Source organism: Acartia tonsa, chromosome 5, assembly GCF_053477335.1.
Source record: "Acartia tonsa isolate MP-2025a chromosome 5, ASM5347733v1, whole genome shotgun sequence".
NCBI lineage: Eukaryota > Metazoa > Arthropoda > Copepoda > Calanoida > Acartiidae > Acartia > Acartia tonsa.
In genome coordinates, this window is record NC_137264.1 from 20,306,655 (window position 1) to 20,322,249 (window position 15,595).

General features: G+C 32.3%; 1 protein-coding gene across 2 annotated transcripts; it reads left to right on the forward strand.

Moving 5' to 3' along the window:
- The first annotated feature begins 1,169 nt into the window (after positions 1-1,169).
- On the forward strand, positions 1,170-6,419 carry LOC145318975 (uncharacterized). 2 transcript variants are annotated; one of them, XM_080160771.1, is made up of 3 exons: positions 1,170-3,331; positions 3,525-5,291; positions 5,634-6,419. In XM_080160771.1, the coding sequence occupies exons 2-3, from the start codon at positions 5,225-5,227 to the stop codon at positions 5,879-5,881; spliced, it is 315 nt and encodes a 104-aa protein (XP_080016897.1). In that variant the 5' UTR covers positions 1,170-3,331; positions 3,525-5,224; the 3' UTR covers positions 5,882-6,419. The 2 variants fall into 2 exon arrangements, with proteins under 2 accessions (XP_080016897.1, XP_080016895.1); XM_080160769.1 differs by having other exon boundaries at positions 1,170-5,291.
- Positions 6,420-15,595: the final 9,176 nt, after the last annotated feature.

Here is a 15,595-nt window from a genome sequence, read left to right on the forward strand (position 1 = left end):
TAATTGAAAACCACCTGGGTCATTATGAGGTTGTTGCAGTAGGCTCAAATGTTTCTATACACAACCAAAGGGAAATTTTAGAACTCATCAACATTGTAGGTAAGTTACAGGTCTTAATGTAATAAATGGGGGGGGGGGGTGGGCGAAAGTGACACTTTTTGAAACCAAAACTAAAACCAGCCGAATTTTTTTGGGGCTTTTATTGGCGGTTCTCGGCGGTGGCGACGCCGTTTCTTCACAGTTCCATATTGTACCCCTATAAAGCAACTGCCAATGCAAAATTCCCCCTTTTATCTTTGATTGGCATATAAATATAGGGTAAAAAATATTGCTTGTTTTCATTTGAATCTGATTAATAGTAACTAATGTTCATATAGGTATGGAAATAATATTGAAGCTACAATTATGTACATTTGCTTTAACATTTTTTATTTCTTTGTAGGAGAAAAAGCATTGTGGAAAAAAGATGGAGAAGAAGGTGAATTAATTTCTGACATCAAAGAAGAAGCACCAGAAAGTGATGATACAGATCAAGGTCATCAATCAGACCCAGACACTGGAACTGGCAGTAGTAGTAGTAGTGAAGAAGAAGAAGTTGAACGCAGGCCAAAAGCAAAAGTGGCCCAAAAGCCAAAGCCTACCAAAGAAGTTCCTAAACGTCCCAGAAAACAAACAACATTTCCATCTGGGAATCAAATTGATGCGGTGTTGTACAGAAACCAGAGCAGAGCAAGCACGAGCAGAGCACAAAATTCAAGCCGGGATTATGCTGAAAGTTGCGCAGGCACATCAAACCCTGATGAAGACGTAAACCCAGAACCAGGTTGTAGTTATAGTCAACTCAGTCCAGAGCCAGGTTGTAGTTATAGTCAACTCAGTGAGCAACCTAACCAAATTAGGTTGCAGCAAATGTTGAACAGAACAAATACACATTTGCCCGATTTCGGCCAGCGTGGTGAGGCTCGGACAAGAAGAGATGCCAACAAACGAGTAAAGGCCAACATGAAGCAGCAAAGATTGTGGGAACAGGGAATCAGGCCTGAAGATGCTGAGTTAGAGAAGAAGAAAAGATCAAGCTCCAGACCACCACAGAGAGCAAGTTCTCAACAATGTGCTCAGAACATAAGCAATTACAGTAACTTTGGCAGCTACATTGATTAGGGAAAGGGGTGTATATTCTGCACAAGAAATATTGTTTGTCCACGGCTAAAAATTTTTAAAATTTACAAATGTTTTCAGTTTTCTTAATTATTACCTTTTTTTCTTTCCTCCATCTATTTATATTTAATGAAATATAATATACATCCCTGCGCAGAATTGGAAAAAATATTACACATCCGAACCATGTAGAATATACATCCCTGCGCACCGCAGAATGGAAACAAGTATTATTCGTCGGAACTTTCATCTGAAAACGAAGTACAAGACGAAGAACAAGACGAAGAACAAGACGAAGAACAAGACGAAGACCTGATAGGTCCCAGTCAATCCCAATAATTCCAGGACTTTACGTATATATATATTTATATGTAATTTTTTTTATATTTCATAAGTTTCATCTTAAACTTTTTTTTATAATATCTAGAAAGGAGTAGTTTCCCAAAATGCATTTGAAGTTAATTTAGTGAACCGTATATTTGAACCTGTTTAAATGTGTTTAAACTCTATTTATATGGCATAAATTTGAAGAAAGTTAAATTTTCTACCACGTACTTTTACCATCTTAACAAAGAAAAATATGCAATTCACAAAATTAAGTTCAAATGCATTTTGTGAAACTACCCCTTTCCACCAATTAAGTTTAATGAGCTTAAAGTTAAGAGCTTAAACTGAAAATTTTTTGTTGTATAATCTGTCGCATTTTTTGTAATTCAGTATATAGCAGTTGTAGTTTACCCCCTAAACTAAGGAAAAAAACTATTCACAATTAGCTTTTGTTAATTTTATATATTTGTTTAATTTTGTATATAAATATTATATATAACAGTTATCGTAGGGAATGTTTTAATTAATAGGGTGGTAGATTTCCATGGTAAAATCCGTAAGGTTTATGTGCTGTAATTAAAAAAGAGAACGTTTCAAATTTGTATTAACTTTTTGTAAATGAAATTTGTCTATATACTTGTTTACAATATAAGATATACCAATATGTGATCTTGCTGGACCCTATTATATTAAAATTCCCTACGTCAGTTTTTTGGACATTTATTCATGAAAATTTAATTACCAGTGATAATTTGTTTCTTTTCAAATTTAATATAGAATGTCCGACATGTCAGCCGCAGCAGCCGACTTAGAGAGAGACGAACAGCACGAAGAACAGAAGCCGGAAACCACAAGTGGGTGAGTAATATTTTAATATGTATAAAACGAAGTAGAATGATGTCTGTCTGTCTGTCTGTCCGTCCGTCCGTCCCTAGCTATATTTTGGTAACCATTCATCGAATCGGATTCGACAATCCATCACAACATAATTACATAAATACATATTACATATTTTTTGGTAATTACTTCTTTGGGCAAAGGTCCGATTACCTGGGATATATAATATATATTTATATATTTCAGTGATAGCGAAAAAGAGAAGAACGAAATGAGTGTGTCTGAGCCTGAGCTGCCTGCTAAGCTGCCTGACCTGCCTGATAGCCCTCCTAAATCGTCTGATACAGAAGATTTGAACCTAACTTTGGATTGCACTACGTAAGTTTATTTATTTTTGTTACCATTCTATTTCTGTTCGGAAGGTGGTAGTAGCCGGATTGAAAAGAGTAGGATAAACATTATTGTTATGGCGAATAATTATAGTTTCATTCAGGGGTGTACATTACGCACAAGATTTATTTTGTTCCCGTGGTACAAAATTTTGTATTTTTTTCCCACCTATTTTTATCTCACCAAGTAGGGACGGAAATGGAGAAATATTTAAAGAACTAAAATTTTTTGGTTTAATACCTCCTACCACACATATTTTAGTTATTTTCCCCCCACCACCTGAACAGGGGATCCCATATAGGATATACACCCCTGATATTTCAAATTAGCAGCTACGCTAAACCCTCTAATATGAAGTATATCTCTTAAAGTTTCTTTTGCCACTCCCTTCCCTTGCCGGTACCTATGAGAAGAACCCGATCTGTTCAGTGGTTATCGAGATCCTTCGGTACATAAACACGGACATCCTGTTACTTTAGTATTATTTTTTTTTATTTTTCAGGGACGACGATAGTTTCCCAAGCTTGACAATGCAGAAAATAAAACAAGACCTTGGGGCAGCAAAGCAAAAAATTGCTTCTTTGGAAGAGGAGATCGCTTGTTTGGAAACACAAACAAAGTAAGAAATTTTTTTCACTTCTTTTTTTCTATTTAATCCGGGCGACTGTGTTGTAAATGATTTTTCGGTACAGACAAATTCACCTTTATATATTACAAAACTAGCAAGTATGCCTCTAGGGGTAAGGTGGGAGGGGTAAATGTGGACCAAAAAAAAGTTTACTATTTAATTATAATATGATTGCTTAATTCAGGGAGCAATCCAAGAGATGTCCGGCACAAAAGGATGACCAGAAGGTCGGACAAGCCTCTGTTATGGAAGGAGAAGCAAAGTAAGATATTTCTTTTAATATTCTTTTTTCATACTTTATCCGGGCGACTGTGTTGTAAATGATTTTTCGGTACAGACAAATTCACCTTTATATATTACAAAACTAGCAAGTATGCCTCTATGGGTAAGGTGGGAGGGGTAAATGTGGACCAAAAAAAGTTTACTATTTAATTATAATATGATTGCTTAATTCAGGGAGCAATCCGAGAGATGTCCGGCACAAAAGGATGACCAGAAGGTCGGACAAGCCTCTGTTATGGAAGGAGAAGCAAAGTAAGATATTTCTTTTAATATTCTTTTTCATACTTTATCCGGGCGACTGTGTTGTAAATGATTTTTCGGTACAGACAAATTCACCTTTATATATTACAAAACTAGCAAGTATGCCTCTATGGGTAAGGTGGGAGGGGTAAATGTGGACCAAAAAAAGTTTACTATTTAATTATAATATGATTGCTTAATTCAGGGAGCAATCCGAGAGATGTCCGGCACAAAAGGATGACCAGAAGGTCGGACAAGCCTCTGTTATGGAAGGAGAAGCAAAGTAAGATATTTCTTTTAATATTCTTTTTTCATACTTTATCCGGGCGACTGTGTTGTAAATGATTTTTCGGTACAGACAAATTCACCTTTATATATTACAAAACTAGCAAGTATGCCTCTATGGGTAAGGTGGGAGGGGTAAATGTGGACCAAAAAAAGTTTACTATTTAATTATAATATGATTGCTTAATTCAGGGAGCAATCCGAGAGATGTCCGGCACAAAAGGATGACCAGAAGGTCGGACAAGCCTCTGTTATGGAAGGAGAAGCAAAGTAAGATATTTCTTTTAATATTCTTTTTTCATACTTTATCCGGGCGACTGTGTTGTAAATGATTTTTCGGTACAGACAAATTCACCTTTATATATTACAAAACTAGCAAGTATGCCTCTAGGGGTAAGGTGGGAGTGGTAAATGTGGACCAAAAAAAGTTTACTATTTAATTATAATATGATTGCTTAATTCAGGGAGCAATCCGAGAGATGTCCGGCACAAAAGGATGACCAGAAGGTCGGACAAGACTCTGTTATGGAAGGAGAAGCAAAGTAAGATATTTCTTTTAATATTCTTTTTTCATACTTTATCCGGGCGACAGTGTTGTAAATGATTTTTCTGTAAAGACAAATTCAACGTGTTCCTTTATTTATTAAAAGCGAGTACTAGCAAGTACGCCTCTAGCTGGGTAAGGTGGAAGGGGTAAATGTGGAACCAAAAAGTTGACTACTTAATTTAAATAGATTATTATATATATATTGTTTAATTCAGGAACAAAACAGCTGGCTCTCCAGAAAATTCGGATGAGAACGAGGTTAAGGAAATCACTGTTATGGAAACACCAGCAAAGTAAGATTTTTTTTAAATTGTTTTTACTACTTTATCCTGGCGACTGTGTTGTAAATGATTTTTCTGTACGCTAAACCCTCTAATATGAAGTATATCCTTAAAGTTTCTTTTGCCACTCCCTTCCCTTGCCGGTACCTATGAGAAGAACCCGATCGGTTCAGCGGTTAGCAAGATCCTTCGCTACATACAAACAAAAATCGTTTTACTTTGTAGTATAGATTGTTTAATTTCAGGAATATGGAAAACGAACCGGATTTTGATATCATTTATGAGAACATAAAGAATCCAGGACCAAAAAGCCCAGGTATAGTACAATATTTATACTAGCGACTGTGCCCAAAGCATATAGTGAAACATTTCTGTACTAGGCACTAAGAAAATGCCGTAATACATTGTATTATTACACTAGGTTAGGTTAGGTTAGGTTAGGTTAGGTTAGGTTAGGTTAGGCTAGGCTAGGCTAGGCTAGGCTAGGCTAGGCTAGGCTAGGTTAGGTAGGCTAGGTTAGGCTAAAACTAGAAATATTACTCTTTCTATTAATACACTAGGTTAGGTTAGGTTAGGTTAGGCTAGAAAAAAAAACTATTGTAAAATTGAACTATTTTTTTGTACAAAAAAATAATTTTAAAAAATATTTTAATTTCAGTGTATCGAGTGTCAGATGATGAGCAGGAGATGTTTGAACCACCCCCTCCTACAATCCCGCCAGCATCAAAACTGAGTAGGCGCAAAAGAACTGCAACACCGGGGAAAATCAAGACCTGCGCCCATGGACGCAGTCCCCGAAGCGAGCTGCCAACGAACACAAGACTCATCGAATGCACCTATTTGTGTGCTGACTGCCGCGTGTTCTTTCACAAGAGGCAAAAGGAAAGAAAAGAAGGACAAAAGTAAGCTGATGTATAATAGTCCTTCCAGTCAGATCATATATAAACTATTTGTGATAAAAAAGTGATATATATCAAGATATCTTGAGTCAAAAATATGTTTAACCACCTTTAATTTGTACGTACATTAATCTATATGACAGTTTTGACAGTTTTGTTCTGACGATGAGAATATTCATATAATATTATTTGAAACCGCTATTCCTATAGCAAATTTTTGAAAATTTTATAATGGAAAGTAACTTCGTAATATATTTTTCTTGTGTATAAAAATGTTCTAGTATAAAGTACAATTAGAATCCAGATCTCAGCTTAAAACCTATGTATAATTTGTGTTAATTTCTCAGCTTAAACCGATTAAACATGCAGTTATAGTATCTGAATAAAACTATGTAATATTTGGTCATTTAAACCACGTCTAGAATTAGACTAATTAAGAAAATTTCTGTGAATATATACCTATATAGTAGCGCGCTATCGTACCTATGTAAATCATTATGTAAAAAAATATGTTTAAGTGTTTCAATCAATAAAGATAAAAATGAAAACAATTTTTTTTTTATTTTTGCGATTTGTGTACAAGCGATGTTTTTCTATAATTAAGGTCAGTCGTTTTTTACCACTTTCTCGTGATTTTTACCACCCGTTTTTACCACAATTTTTGGTAAATTTTTACCATATTTACCCTATTTCTGGTAAAATTTTACCAATTTAGGGCAAAAATATTACCAGGTGTTGAACAGTTTTACCACTTTTTCGGTAAAATCTTACAGAAATTTGCGGTAAATTTTACCAAAAAAGTGGTAAAAATTGGTCAAAATCTGGTATAAATTTGCGTCCTAAAATGGTAATATTTTACCGGAAATCTGGTAAAATTTTACCGATAATTGTGGTAAAAATCGCTGGTAAAAAGCGTTACAGAGTACCACAAAAAGTGTTTTTACCACGATTACGGTAAAATTTTACCACCTTTTAAATCGTATAGGCTGGTAAAATTTTACCATAAAAGTGGTAAAACCTAGGTGTTTTTATGGTATTAATTAGAACCTGGGGGTTAATTACCCCCCCTGAAATCTGTTGGCAGGGGTAAATTTTGTTTACCCCCCCCCCCTAAAGTTTACCTCCGGGGTAAATTTTTTTTTTTTTGGGGGGGGGTAATTTGAATTTTATTAAATAATTATTATTAAAAATGCACGCGAAGCGCGCAAAAATTTTTTTTGCTAGAGATTTTTATTTTAGGGAGGGTATTTACCCCCCTAAAATTGTTGGGGGGGGGGTAAATACCTTTCCTAAATGCATGGGGGTAAAATGAAAAAAATCGTTTGGAGGGGGGGGGGGGTAATCACCACTTTACCCCCCCCTCCTTGGACGTCTATGCCTCTTACTTTTATGGGTATTTTTTTCCTAAAACAGATTCAAAATTATAAATATATCATATAGTTTTCTTAGAATCGTTAAACAAAATAAATTTAGAAATCAAATCCAAATTTTGTTAGATGTACTTTGTAGCTTCTGTGAACACAGTATATACAGTCCTTTTAAAGGTATTAAGTAACAAGCAAAGAATATACTTAGTTATAATCAGGGCTTGGAAGCCGCTAACTCGTTTAGCTGACAAAACTTGTATGCTAACCAGCTGCAAAATTTGCTAAGCTGCTCTTTTAAATCCTTTTTTAGTCGCCGAAGGCCCATAAATTTACAACAAACGATACAAAGCCTTTTAGACGTTTGTAGATTTTTTAAAAATGCCGCTTCCGAGCCTCGGAAGTAATTTTAAATAATCCAATTTCACAAAAACAAAAAAAGCTATAAAAGCGAAGCTCTGAAACGGTAAGACAAACGAACATTAACTCTTAAATAAAGGATAATTTTTGTGGACATACTGACATTATTATGACTTTCTGATAACGACTATAGAGTTGCTTCGCTTTATAACTCGTACCTAACTCCTATAGAAACAGCATGCAAAGTTTAAAATCGATGGAACAATTCTAACAAGCCTAAATTAACGAACGGGCGTACGGACCGACCCTAATTATACAATATACATATATGTAAAAGCTTCGCTTTTAAAAATTATTAAAAAAATTCTTTTCCTAAGCATATATTTATAATTTTTCCATATCTATATTAACAAGGATGACAACATCCATAAGTAGCGAAGCACAAAAAATCGTGGATGGAAATACGTAAAAGTAGATTTAAAGTGTATTTATTAAAATCAAGAATAGATTTATTGGAGAAAATAAACACGAAACCTTGTTTTATTTTTAATGATGACGACAGTCAAAGTAGATTACATAAAAGATTCTCATAACAATGGGAAAAATTATTTTGATACTAATATCCCAAAAAAGTTTGAAAATGGGACCAAAAACGCCAAATATATGGGGAAATATGTAAAACATATAAAAATAGTCAAAAACCTGATAAAAGGCAGTCCGACCTCCATGGTTGTTTTCTTTAAACAACGTGAAATTTAATTTTGATATCTATAACTGAAAAAATTTTGAAAATCGGACCATAAACACTGAAGATATGGAGAATATTGTGAAAAATACAAAAATAGCCTAAAACCTGCAAAAAGGCAGTCTGGCCGTCATGGTTGTTTTCTTTAAACGACGGGAAATTTAATTCTTATGTCTATAACTGAAAAAATTTTGAAAATTGGACCATAAACACTGAAGATATGGTGAAAATGTGAAAAATACAAAAATAGCCTAAAACCTGCAAAATGGCAGTGTGGCCGTCATGGTTGTTTTCTGTAAACGACAGGAAATTTAATTTTGATATCAATAACTGAAAAATTTTTGAAAATCGGACCATAAACACTGAAGATATGGAGAAAAATGTGAAAAATACAAAAATAGCCTAAAACCTGCTAAAAAGTGGTCCGACCGCCCTTGATGTTTTATAGTTAATTGTGCTCCTTAATAATGGGAATGTTGTCAAAAAATTTCAGCTGTCTATCTTTAATAGGGGCCGAGAAAATCACGTTTCCCCTATTCTGTCTTACACGGACGGACGGACAGACGGACGGACGGACGGACGGACGGACATTTCGAATTATAGAGTAGCTTCGCTACTAAAAACATGTCTCATTTAAGTCAATAATACAAGAACAGAGATAAAAAGCAGCAATTTTCCTCGAAAAAATTTAGAAACTTTTATTAAAAGAGACACATGACCTTTTTTCATCGCTATAAATGCATGCTCTGTACATTTTAATTTGTTTATTTTTAGATTTAGTAGAGTGGCTTCATTTTAGTTTTCAAAAGATGTATAAAGGAGATTATATACGAAAAAATATTTTGTTGGAGATTTTTTAATTTTTTTTAACTGATTACATTAAAATCTGAAAATGATCATTAACTCTTGCATCAATATTTGTGAAATCTATGCGCAGGTGAAAAAATAAGAACAAATTCGTCCAAAACAAGACGTTTATTAGTTTAATCGTACAGTAAACTATTATACGGAGGAAAAACTAAACACTGCTTAGAGTGGTCACTGAATTCTTACCTATCGTCCAATTACTTGACCGTTAGTTAGACATATGCGCATCGTTAAAGAGAAGCAGTGATGAAAAAAAAATGCTTTAAAATTTAGAACACGTCTTATTTATTAAATTAATGACATGCAAATTATACTTGCTGTTCTACGCAATTTTAACATTTATTCTATTAAAAAAGTCCAATATTTATTTTATGCAATAAGGCTTATACGCCTGTAAGTCAACTATGGTGCATGTATTATTACATTTTGGCTCAGAATAAAATTATTTTCTTATGGATTTGTTCGGATATAAACCATATATTGAATGGTTTTATAGAAACTAAAAATCAAAATGAAAAGGACATAGGATTGGTCTATTTTTTGACCTGAATGCAAAAAATACCTTTTAAAAGGATAAAAAGCCTATTATCAAAACGGTAAAATTAAGAAAGCGAACCAACACTATAATCATTACCAGAATGTCGTTATGTCCTATTTGAACTACGTTTGACTACATTAAATTTAACTATCCTATTGTCTTTCATTGTGGAGTGTAGATTTTTAGTATGATTAGGCACAATTTTATAGGCGAGGATTCGAAAGTCTAAAAATGAAAGCATGTCCATGTTAAACTGTCTGTTTTAAAGTACTTTTTGGGTATATATTATACATGTACAGAATTTTCGATTAAACTTTTAAATAAATTGAATTTGAGATGAGCTGTTACAATACTTTTGTCTGACAGTCTGATCTTTGAACTTTTCTTTCGTGGATTTTTTCATACTTGTTTTTTTTTAACTTTGCATGAAATTTATGTATTATTTGAGAGTTACTTGACAATGTGTACTTTCTTAATTGTTTCCTTTTGCAAACTGTTAAACCATAGGCGTGCAGAAGGGATTATTAGGGCAGTTCATCCCTCTAGCAAAATTAGGGAACTTAAAAAAGTCACACCCATCTTAGATTTAGGTTTGGTGTGAAAATTTTACCAAAGGACGCCTTTTGACTTTTGAGAAGGTTGACTATATAAGGGGGTGGTCCAACTCCCCGAATAAAATCCCCCTTAAATTTAAGTTTGTATTACACCGACCTCGATTTTGGTGTAAGGGAGGTGTAATAATTCTTGGATGCGCTTCGCGAACCAACCCCCCTGGCAAAGCCCTGTTTTAATCTTTATGCTGTTTAAATATGTATCCAAGTGAATGTAAAACAGGTTAACTTTAATCGCTGAATAAGCCTAAACTAAAATAAAAAAGAAGCCAAAATACGTTTCCTTTTTAAAAAATATTTATTTCTAACTTTCATTGATTTATCTTTAATTTTCTAGGTTTTAAAAATCTTATTATTAGACAAAACACGGCTGGTTTTTTATTAAATGAATAAGTTAGGGTACAATGTTTGGCACTTTCGATATAAGTAAATGATAATGAAAAACCCATAGAATACGATAATACCTTCAGAAAAATCGATAAAAATAGTTTTCATACTAAATTTTGATTTTTAAATTTTTTTTCTTAAATGTCATAGCAGAAGATGCAAAATGTCGTCTTAGTTTTTGAGGGTTTTCATATTCTCTGAAATCTAAATTATCAAAATATTTTTTTTGGTAAATGATTATATGATATATGTCAAACATTTTATCAGAAAAAAAATATTTAAAATTATAAAGTAGAAACCTGAATAATTTTTCTTGTGGAAATACTTTTCTTTAATTTTGATAAACATATGTCTGCTAGCATGAAGATGTTTGTACTGCCAATACACGTTGGGTTTTATTTAAAGAATTTCTTTAAAATGTTTTTTTTTTACCTTGTATACCAATAACGCAAATTGCTATCAGAAAACCCCCGTACCCCCCAATCGACCAAGACTTGCCTACGGCCCGATCTTTTAGGATTGCTTTGTAATTCACATTTTTGAAAGTCTTTCAACAGTATACACAGCAAATGCTCTCTTTTTTAACTAACTTTCCGAATAATATACCTAAAGCATTTGAATTAACAAAGGATATGCTAATATTTTTACCATTCAAGTTTATTTAATATTCTAATAAATAGCGCAACCCTCCAAGTTATGGCTACTTTTCATGAACATATGATCTAAAGAATAAGCTCTGACGCAATGTCATGTAAGGATATTATAATATTCATTAAAAAAATTGTTATTTTTGCATATATGTTACATTTTACAGTGTTTTGTGGCTCAAAAGAAAGACAATTAAAATTTATTTCATATTATATAGTTTAAATTGCATAAGATAACCTAGAAATAGTAAAAAAGTCCCTTTCTTTTTTTGTCGTAAAACAGAAATTAACAAAGATTTTTATTAAAAAACACCTTAGTGTAAAAATTAAAAATTCTAAATATGGTCACAAAAAGATTCAATTAGTTTATTAAATGTTTCATTTTCAGCAAATGACGATTAATCTCTATTACAAAGAATAAAGTGTAAAAAGATATTCTCGTTTTAATTTTAAGCAACTTAAAATGCATTTTAATACCTTTTAATGATTTATTTTTTAAAACATCATTTTATAAAATGTTATTGATTTTTAAAGTTTTATATTAGAATGTTTTTAAATTTTGTTAACATTTTGTTTTAAATGTAGAAAATTGGTAATTCTAAACATTCAAAAAATGATTTTATTAAATTTTCATCACTTAAATTGCATGTTTGATGAAATTTTCAACTGATAATACAAGAAAAATCGTTTAAGTTTTATTATATTTTACTTTGAAATGTTAAAAAATATAATTATTGTCAAAAATGTGGAAGTTATACTTTCCTCAAAAAAAGACCTAAAACATGCAAATTAACACGTGTAATGAGATTTTTTTTCTTTCAGGTTTAATTTTAAGTAATTATTGATATTTTTTGTAAAAAGGATTTTATATAAAAAGTTTTAAAACTCGAGTTATGTAGTGGTTCTAAAAAAGGTTGCGAATTTATGCAATTTTCTTGCAAAAAAAATTTTCTAGGATTTTAAAAATAGCATAGGGTGTTATTAGACGTACTTACAGATACAATTGCTAAGTCATTTTGGCCAAACACTAAAATAAAGTTTTGACATCTGAGGGACCATACGTGAAAAGTGAACGAGTAAGAAATATCTAGTTTTATAATTTTTTAAGAATAAGATAGGGATAAATATTCTTAATCTTTAATCAATTTTATTTATATGTTGCAAAGCTACTCTTTATGTTATTTGTTTTTGACTGTCTTGACTCTCTTGTAATTACAAGGCAGAGTGCTTTTCGCGATACTATATTCTTGAACTAAATTTGCGAGGCTTCTCTGTAATATAATTTTCATGAAAGTTTCGCTATTTATATCATTCTTTTATTTCTTATGTACTTATTTTTCTTTCTTCCTGTCTTTCTGTCCGTCTGTCTGTCTGTTTGTGTGTCTGTCACTCCATCTGTCTTTGTGTCTGTCTATCCGTCTGTCTGTTCGTCTGTCTGTCCGTCTGTCTGTCCGCCTGTCTGTCCGTCTGTCTGTCTGTCCGTCTGTCTGTCCGTCTGTCTGTCCGTCTGTCTGTCCGTCTGTCTGTCCGTCTGTCTGTCCGTCTGTCTGTCCGTCTGTCACGTCTGTCTGTTTGTGTGTCTGTCACTCCATCTGTCTTTGTGTCTGTCTATCTGTATGTCCTTCTGTCTGTCTGTCCGTCTGTCGGTTTGTCTGTCTGTCTGTCCATCAATCTATTTATCTGTCTGTATGTTTGTCTATCCAACTGTCTATAAAGCTAGAATAGAGTTACAAAAAATCACTTCCCATCACTGATATTCTCCCATGCCTTACCCTTAACTTCTTGTTCTTCCCATTTCCTTTGTCCTAAGACAGTAAAAAAAACATAAACATTCAACAATTAAAATTAATTAAAATCTTCCATACATCTAAGATTATACAAATCTATAAATAAATTAAAACATAAGATTTTCTGAAAATCGTAATTTGTTGCCAAGCCTCTAATCTAATGTTTCTTTAAACTAACAACTTTGCTTCTACAGTGTGTTTTTTTTTATGAGAACTTTTTTGAAAGCAATTTAACCCCACTTATAGTTATCAGAATTTAATGATTAATGGCTTATTTTCTTCGTTTTTTAAGGGAAATTATGAAACAACAAAAAAAATTACAGTTTTTGTTGAAAAAGTACAGTAAAGTTGAAAATTAAAAACTTAGGTGTCAACATATAAAAATGGTTTTAGCGCATTTTTCTTTAAAAAATAGATTTTCTGTAGTCGACTTTGGGGGGCCAGTACTCCCTCCCTGGTTGAGATATGACCTTCAAACTTTGATATGTTCTAGTACATGTCCCTAATAGCATCTGTATACATTTTTAGCTCTATATCTCAACTTTGAAGTGTTTAGCAGCCATTCTTGCAAAAGGTTGATTATTTGAGCATAAGAAAAATGCGCTAAAACCATTTTTAGATGTTGACACCTAAGTTTTTAATTTTCAACTTTACTGTACTTTTTCAACAAAAACTGTAATTTTTTTGTTGTTTCATAATTTCCTTTAAAAAACGAAGAAAATAAGCCATTAATCATTAAATTCTGATAACTATAAGTGGGGTAAAATGGCTTTCAAAAAAGTTCTCATAAAAAACACACACTGTATTTCTAAATACTAAGACATTTTATTTTGTTGGACGTAATCGTTCTTGTTCATTTTTCATGCTAAAAGGGTGGTATACCGACTCCCCTGGCAAAAATAAGGGAAGGTGGATAACAATTTAATGTGACCAGTCCCATACATCACAACTCTAATCCCCCCTGGACAAGGTCCTACACCCCCCTGTGCACGCCACCGCTTGGCCCAGAGTGACGAAAATAATTATTCAACAAAAAATTTCTCATACTAAATATATAATTTGTATGGATGTATGAGCGCGGCATTATGAATTGAAATTAGGATACATGTGATTGTCAGGGAGTAAGGATAAACAACAACAATAAAAATAATTAATTCAGGGCTAAGACAAAAAATTAAGAATTTTTTTTTGAAATTCGTACTCTGTTAACTTGTAATCTATTTTGGCTGCATATGACCCTAGCCTCTTATTTACTAAGTATATTTGCGATTACTTTTATTAAATGAAATCTTCCAATTTTTAACATGTACAAAACGGCCTGCTTAATTGCTTCAAGATCCATGTCAGATCTATATAGGAAATAAATGTCTATAAACAAGCTCAAGTTTTCCAAGGAATATATGATTAAAACTCATAGTGCTCCAATAATCCATAATAAACTCTCATTGCCCAGAACGATAAGACCCATTATTTTACTTTATTAAAAATAAATTCATTTTTTTCATTTCATGTTGCTATTTACCTTATATTGATGTATTTAATTTCTAATCATAAAAAAGAAAATTTAAATTTATAATATGATAAATTTAAGAAAACTATGTTTTCAAAGAATTCGATTGTGGCGACATTTTGTGTGTTCAAATATTAAACTAAAATTGTAATCATCATCATTAACCCTTTGGTGATGGTAATGTAAAGAAAAAAATATAATTTAAAAAAATCTTTTAAAAATCATTTAAATTATTAAATATGTACTTTCTTTTAGATAGTAATGCCGGGTGAGGAAAATAGATTTATTGAGAAATAGATATGCATATAGAAAACTAGCCAATAGGGAGATAATTATATCGAGCCAACTCTAGTAATTAAATAAAAGATAGTGGATAACCTGCCTAGAACCTAAATAAAGCTTATATGAAATTATTTTACGAACGATTATTATCGAATTTTGTATTTCGGTTATATACTATTTTAACTCTATATTATTACTAGCGACTACGCCCACAGAGGCCTCTAGGTGTAGTTGAGGAAGAATGTAGGATGAGTCGACCCTACATTTTAATTTTGAAAGGATGAAGTAAAATTTTGGAGGTTGGTAATTTGGACCTATAAGAAGCTTCACTGTAATAGAGGACCTTGTCGTTCCACCGGTTAGGGAGATCTTATGATACACACAGACAAAAATTTTGCCCCTTCGTATGAAGATTGCTCAATTGTTCACTTTTGTTTCTTTGTGTTTATTAAATGTGATATTCTGACTCTTAATTAATTTTTATGTAAGATTTGAGGAATTATACCTAATCCATGTAAAAATATGAAAATCTTTACATAAGGTAAACACTAAACAGTTTCAAGACAATTTCTCTCAACACTCAAAAATGAAAAAAAAATTTAAATTTTTACTTTAAAAATCTA

Bases quoted from the DNA above. Each gene is read 5' to 3' on its own strand.
- LOC145318975 (XM_080160769.1), top strand. From the start codon at position 5,225: ATGGAAAACGAACCGGATTTTGATATCATTTATGAGAACATAAAGAAT. The intron at 5,292-5,633 runs GTATAGTACAAT...TTTTAATTTCAG, and splicing joins TCCAGGACCAAAAAGCCCAG to TGTATCGAGTGTCAGATGAT.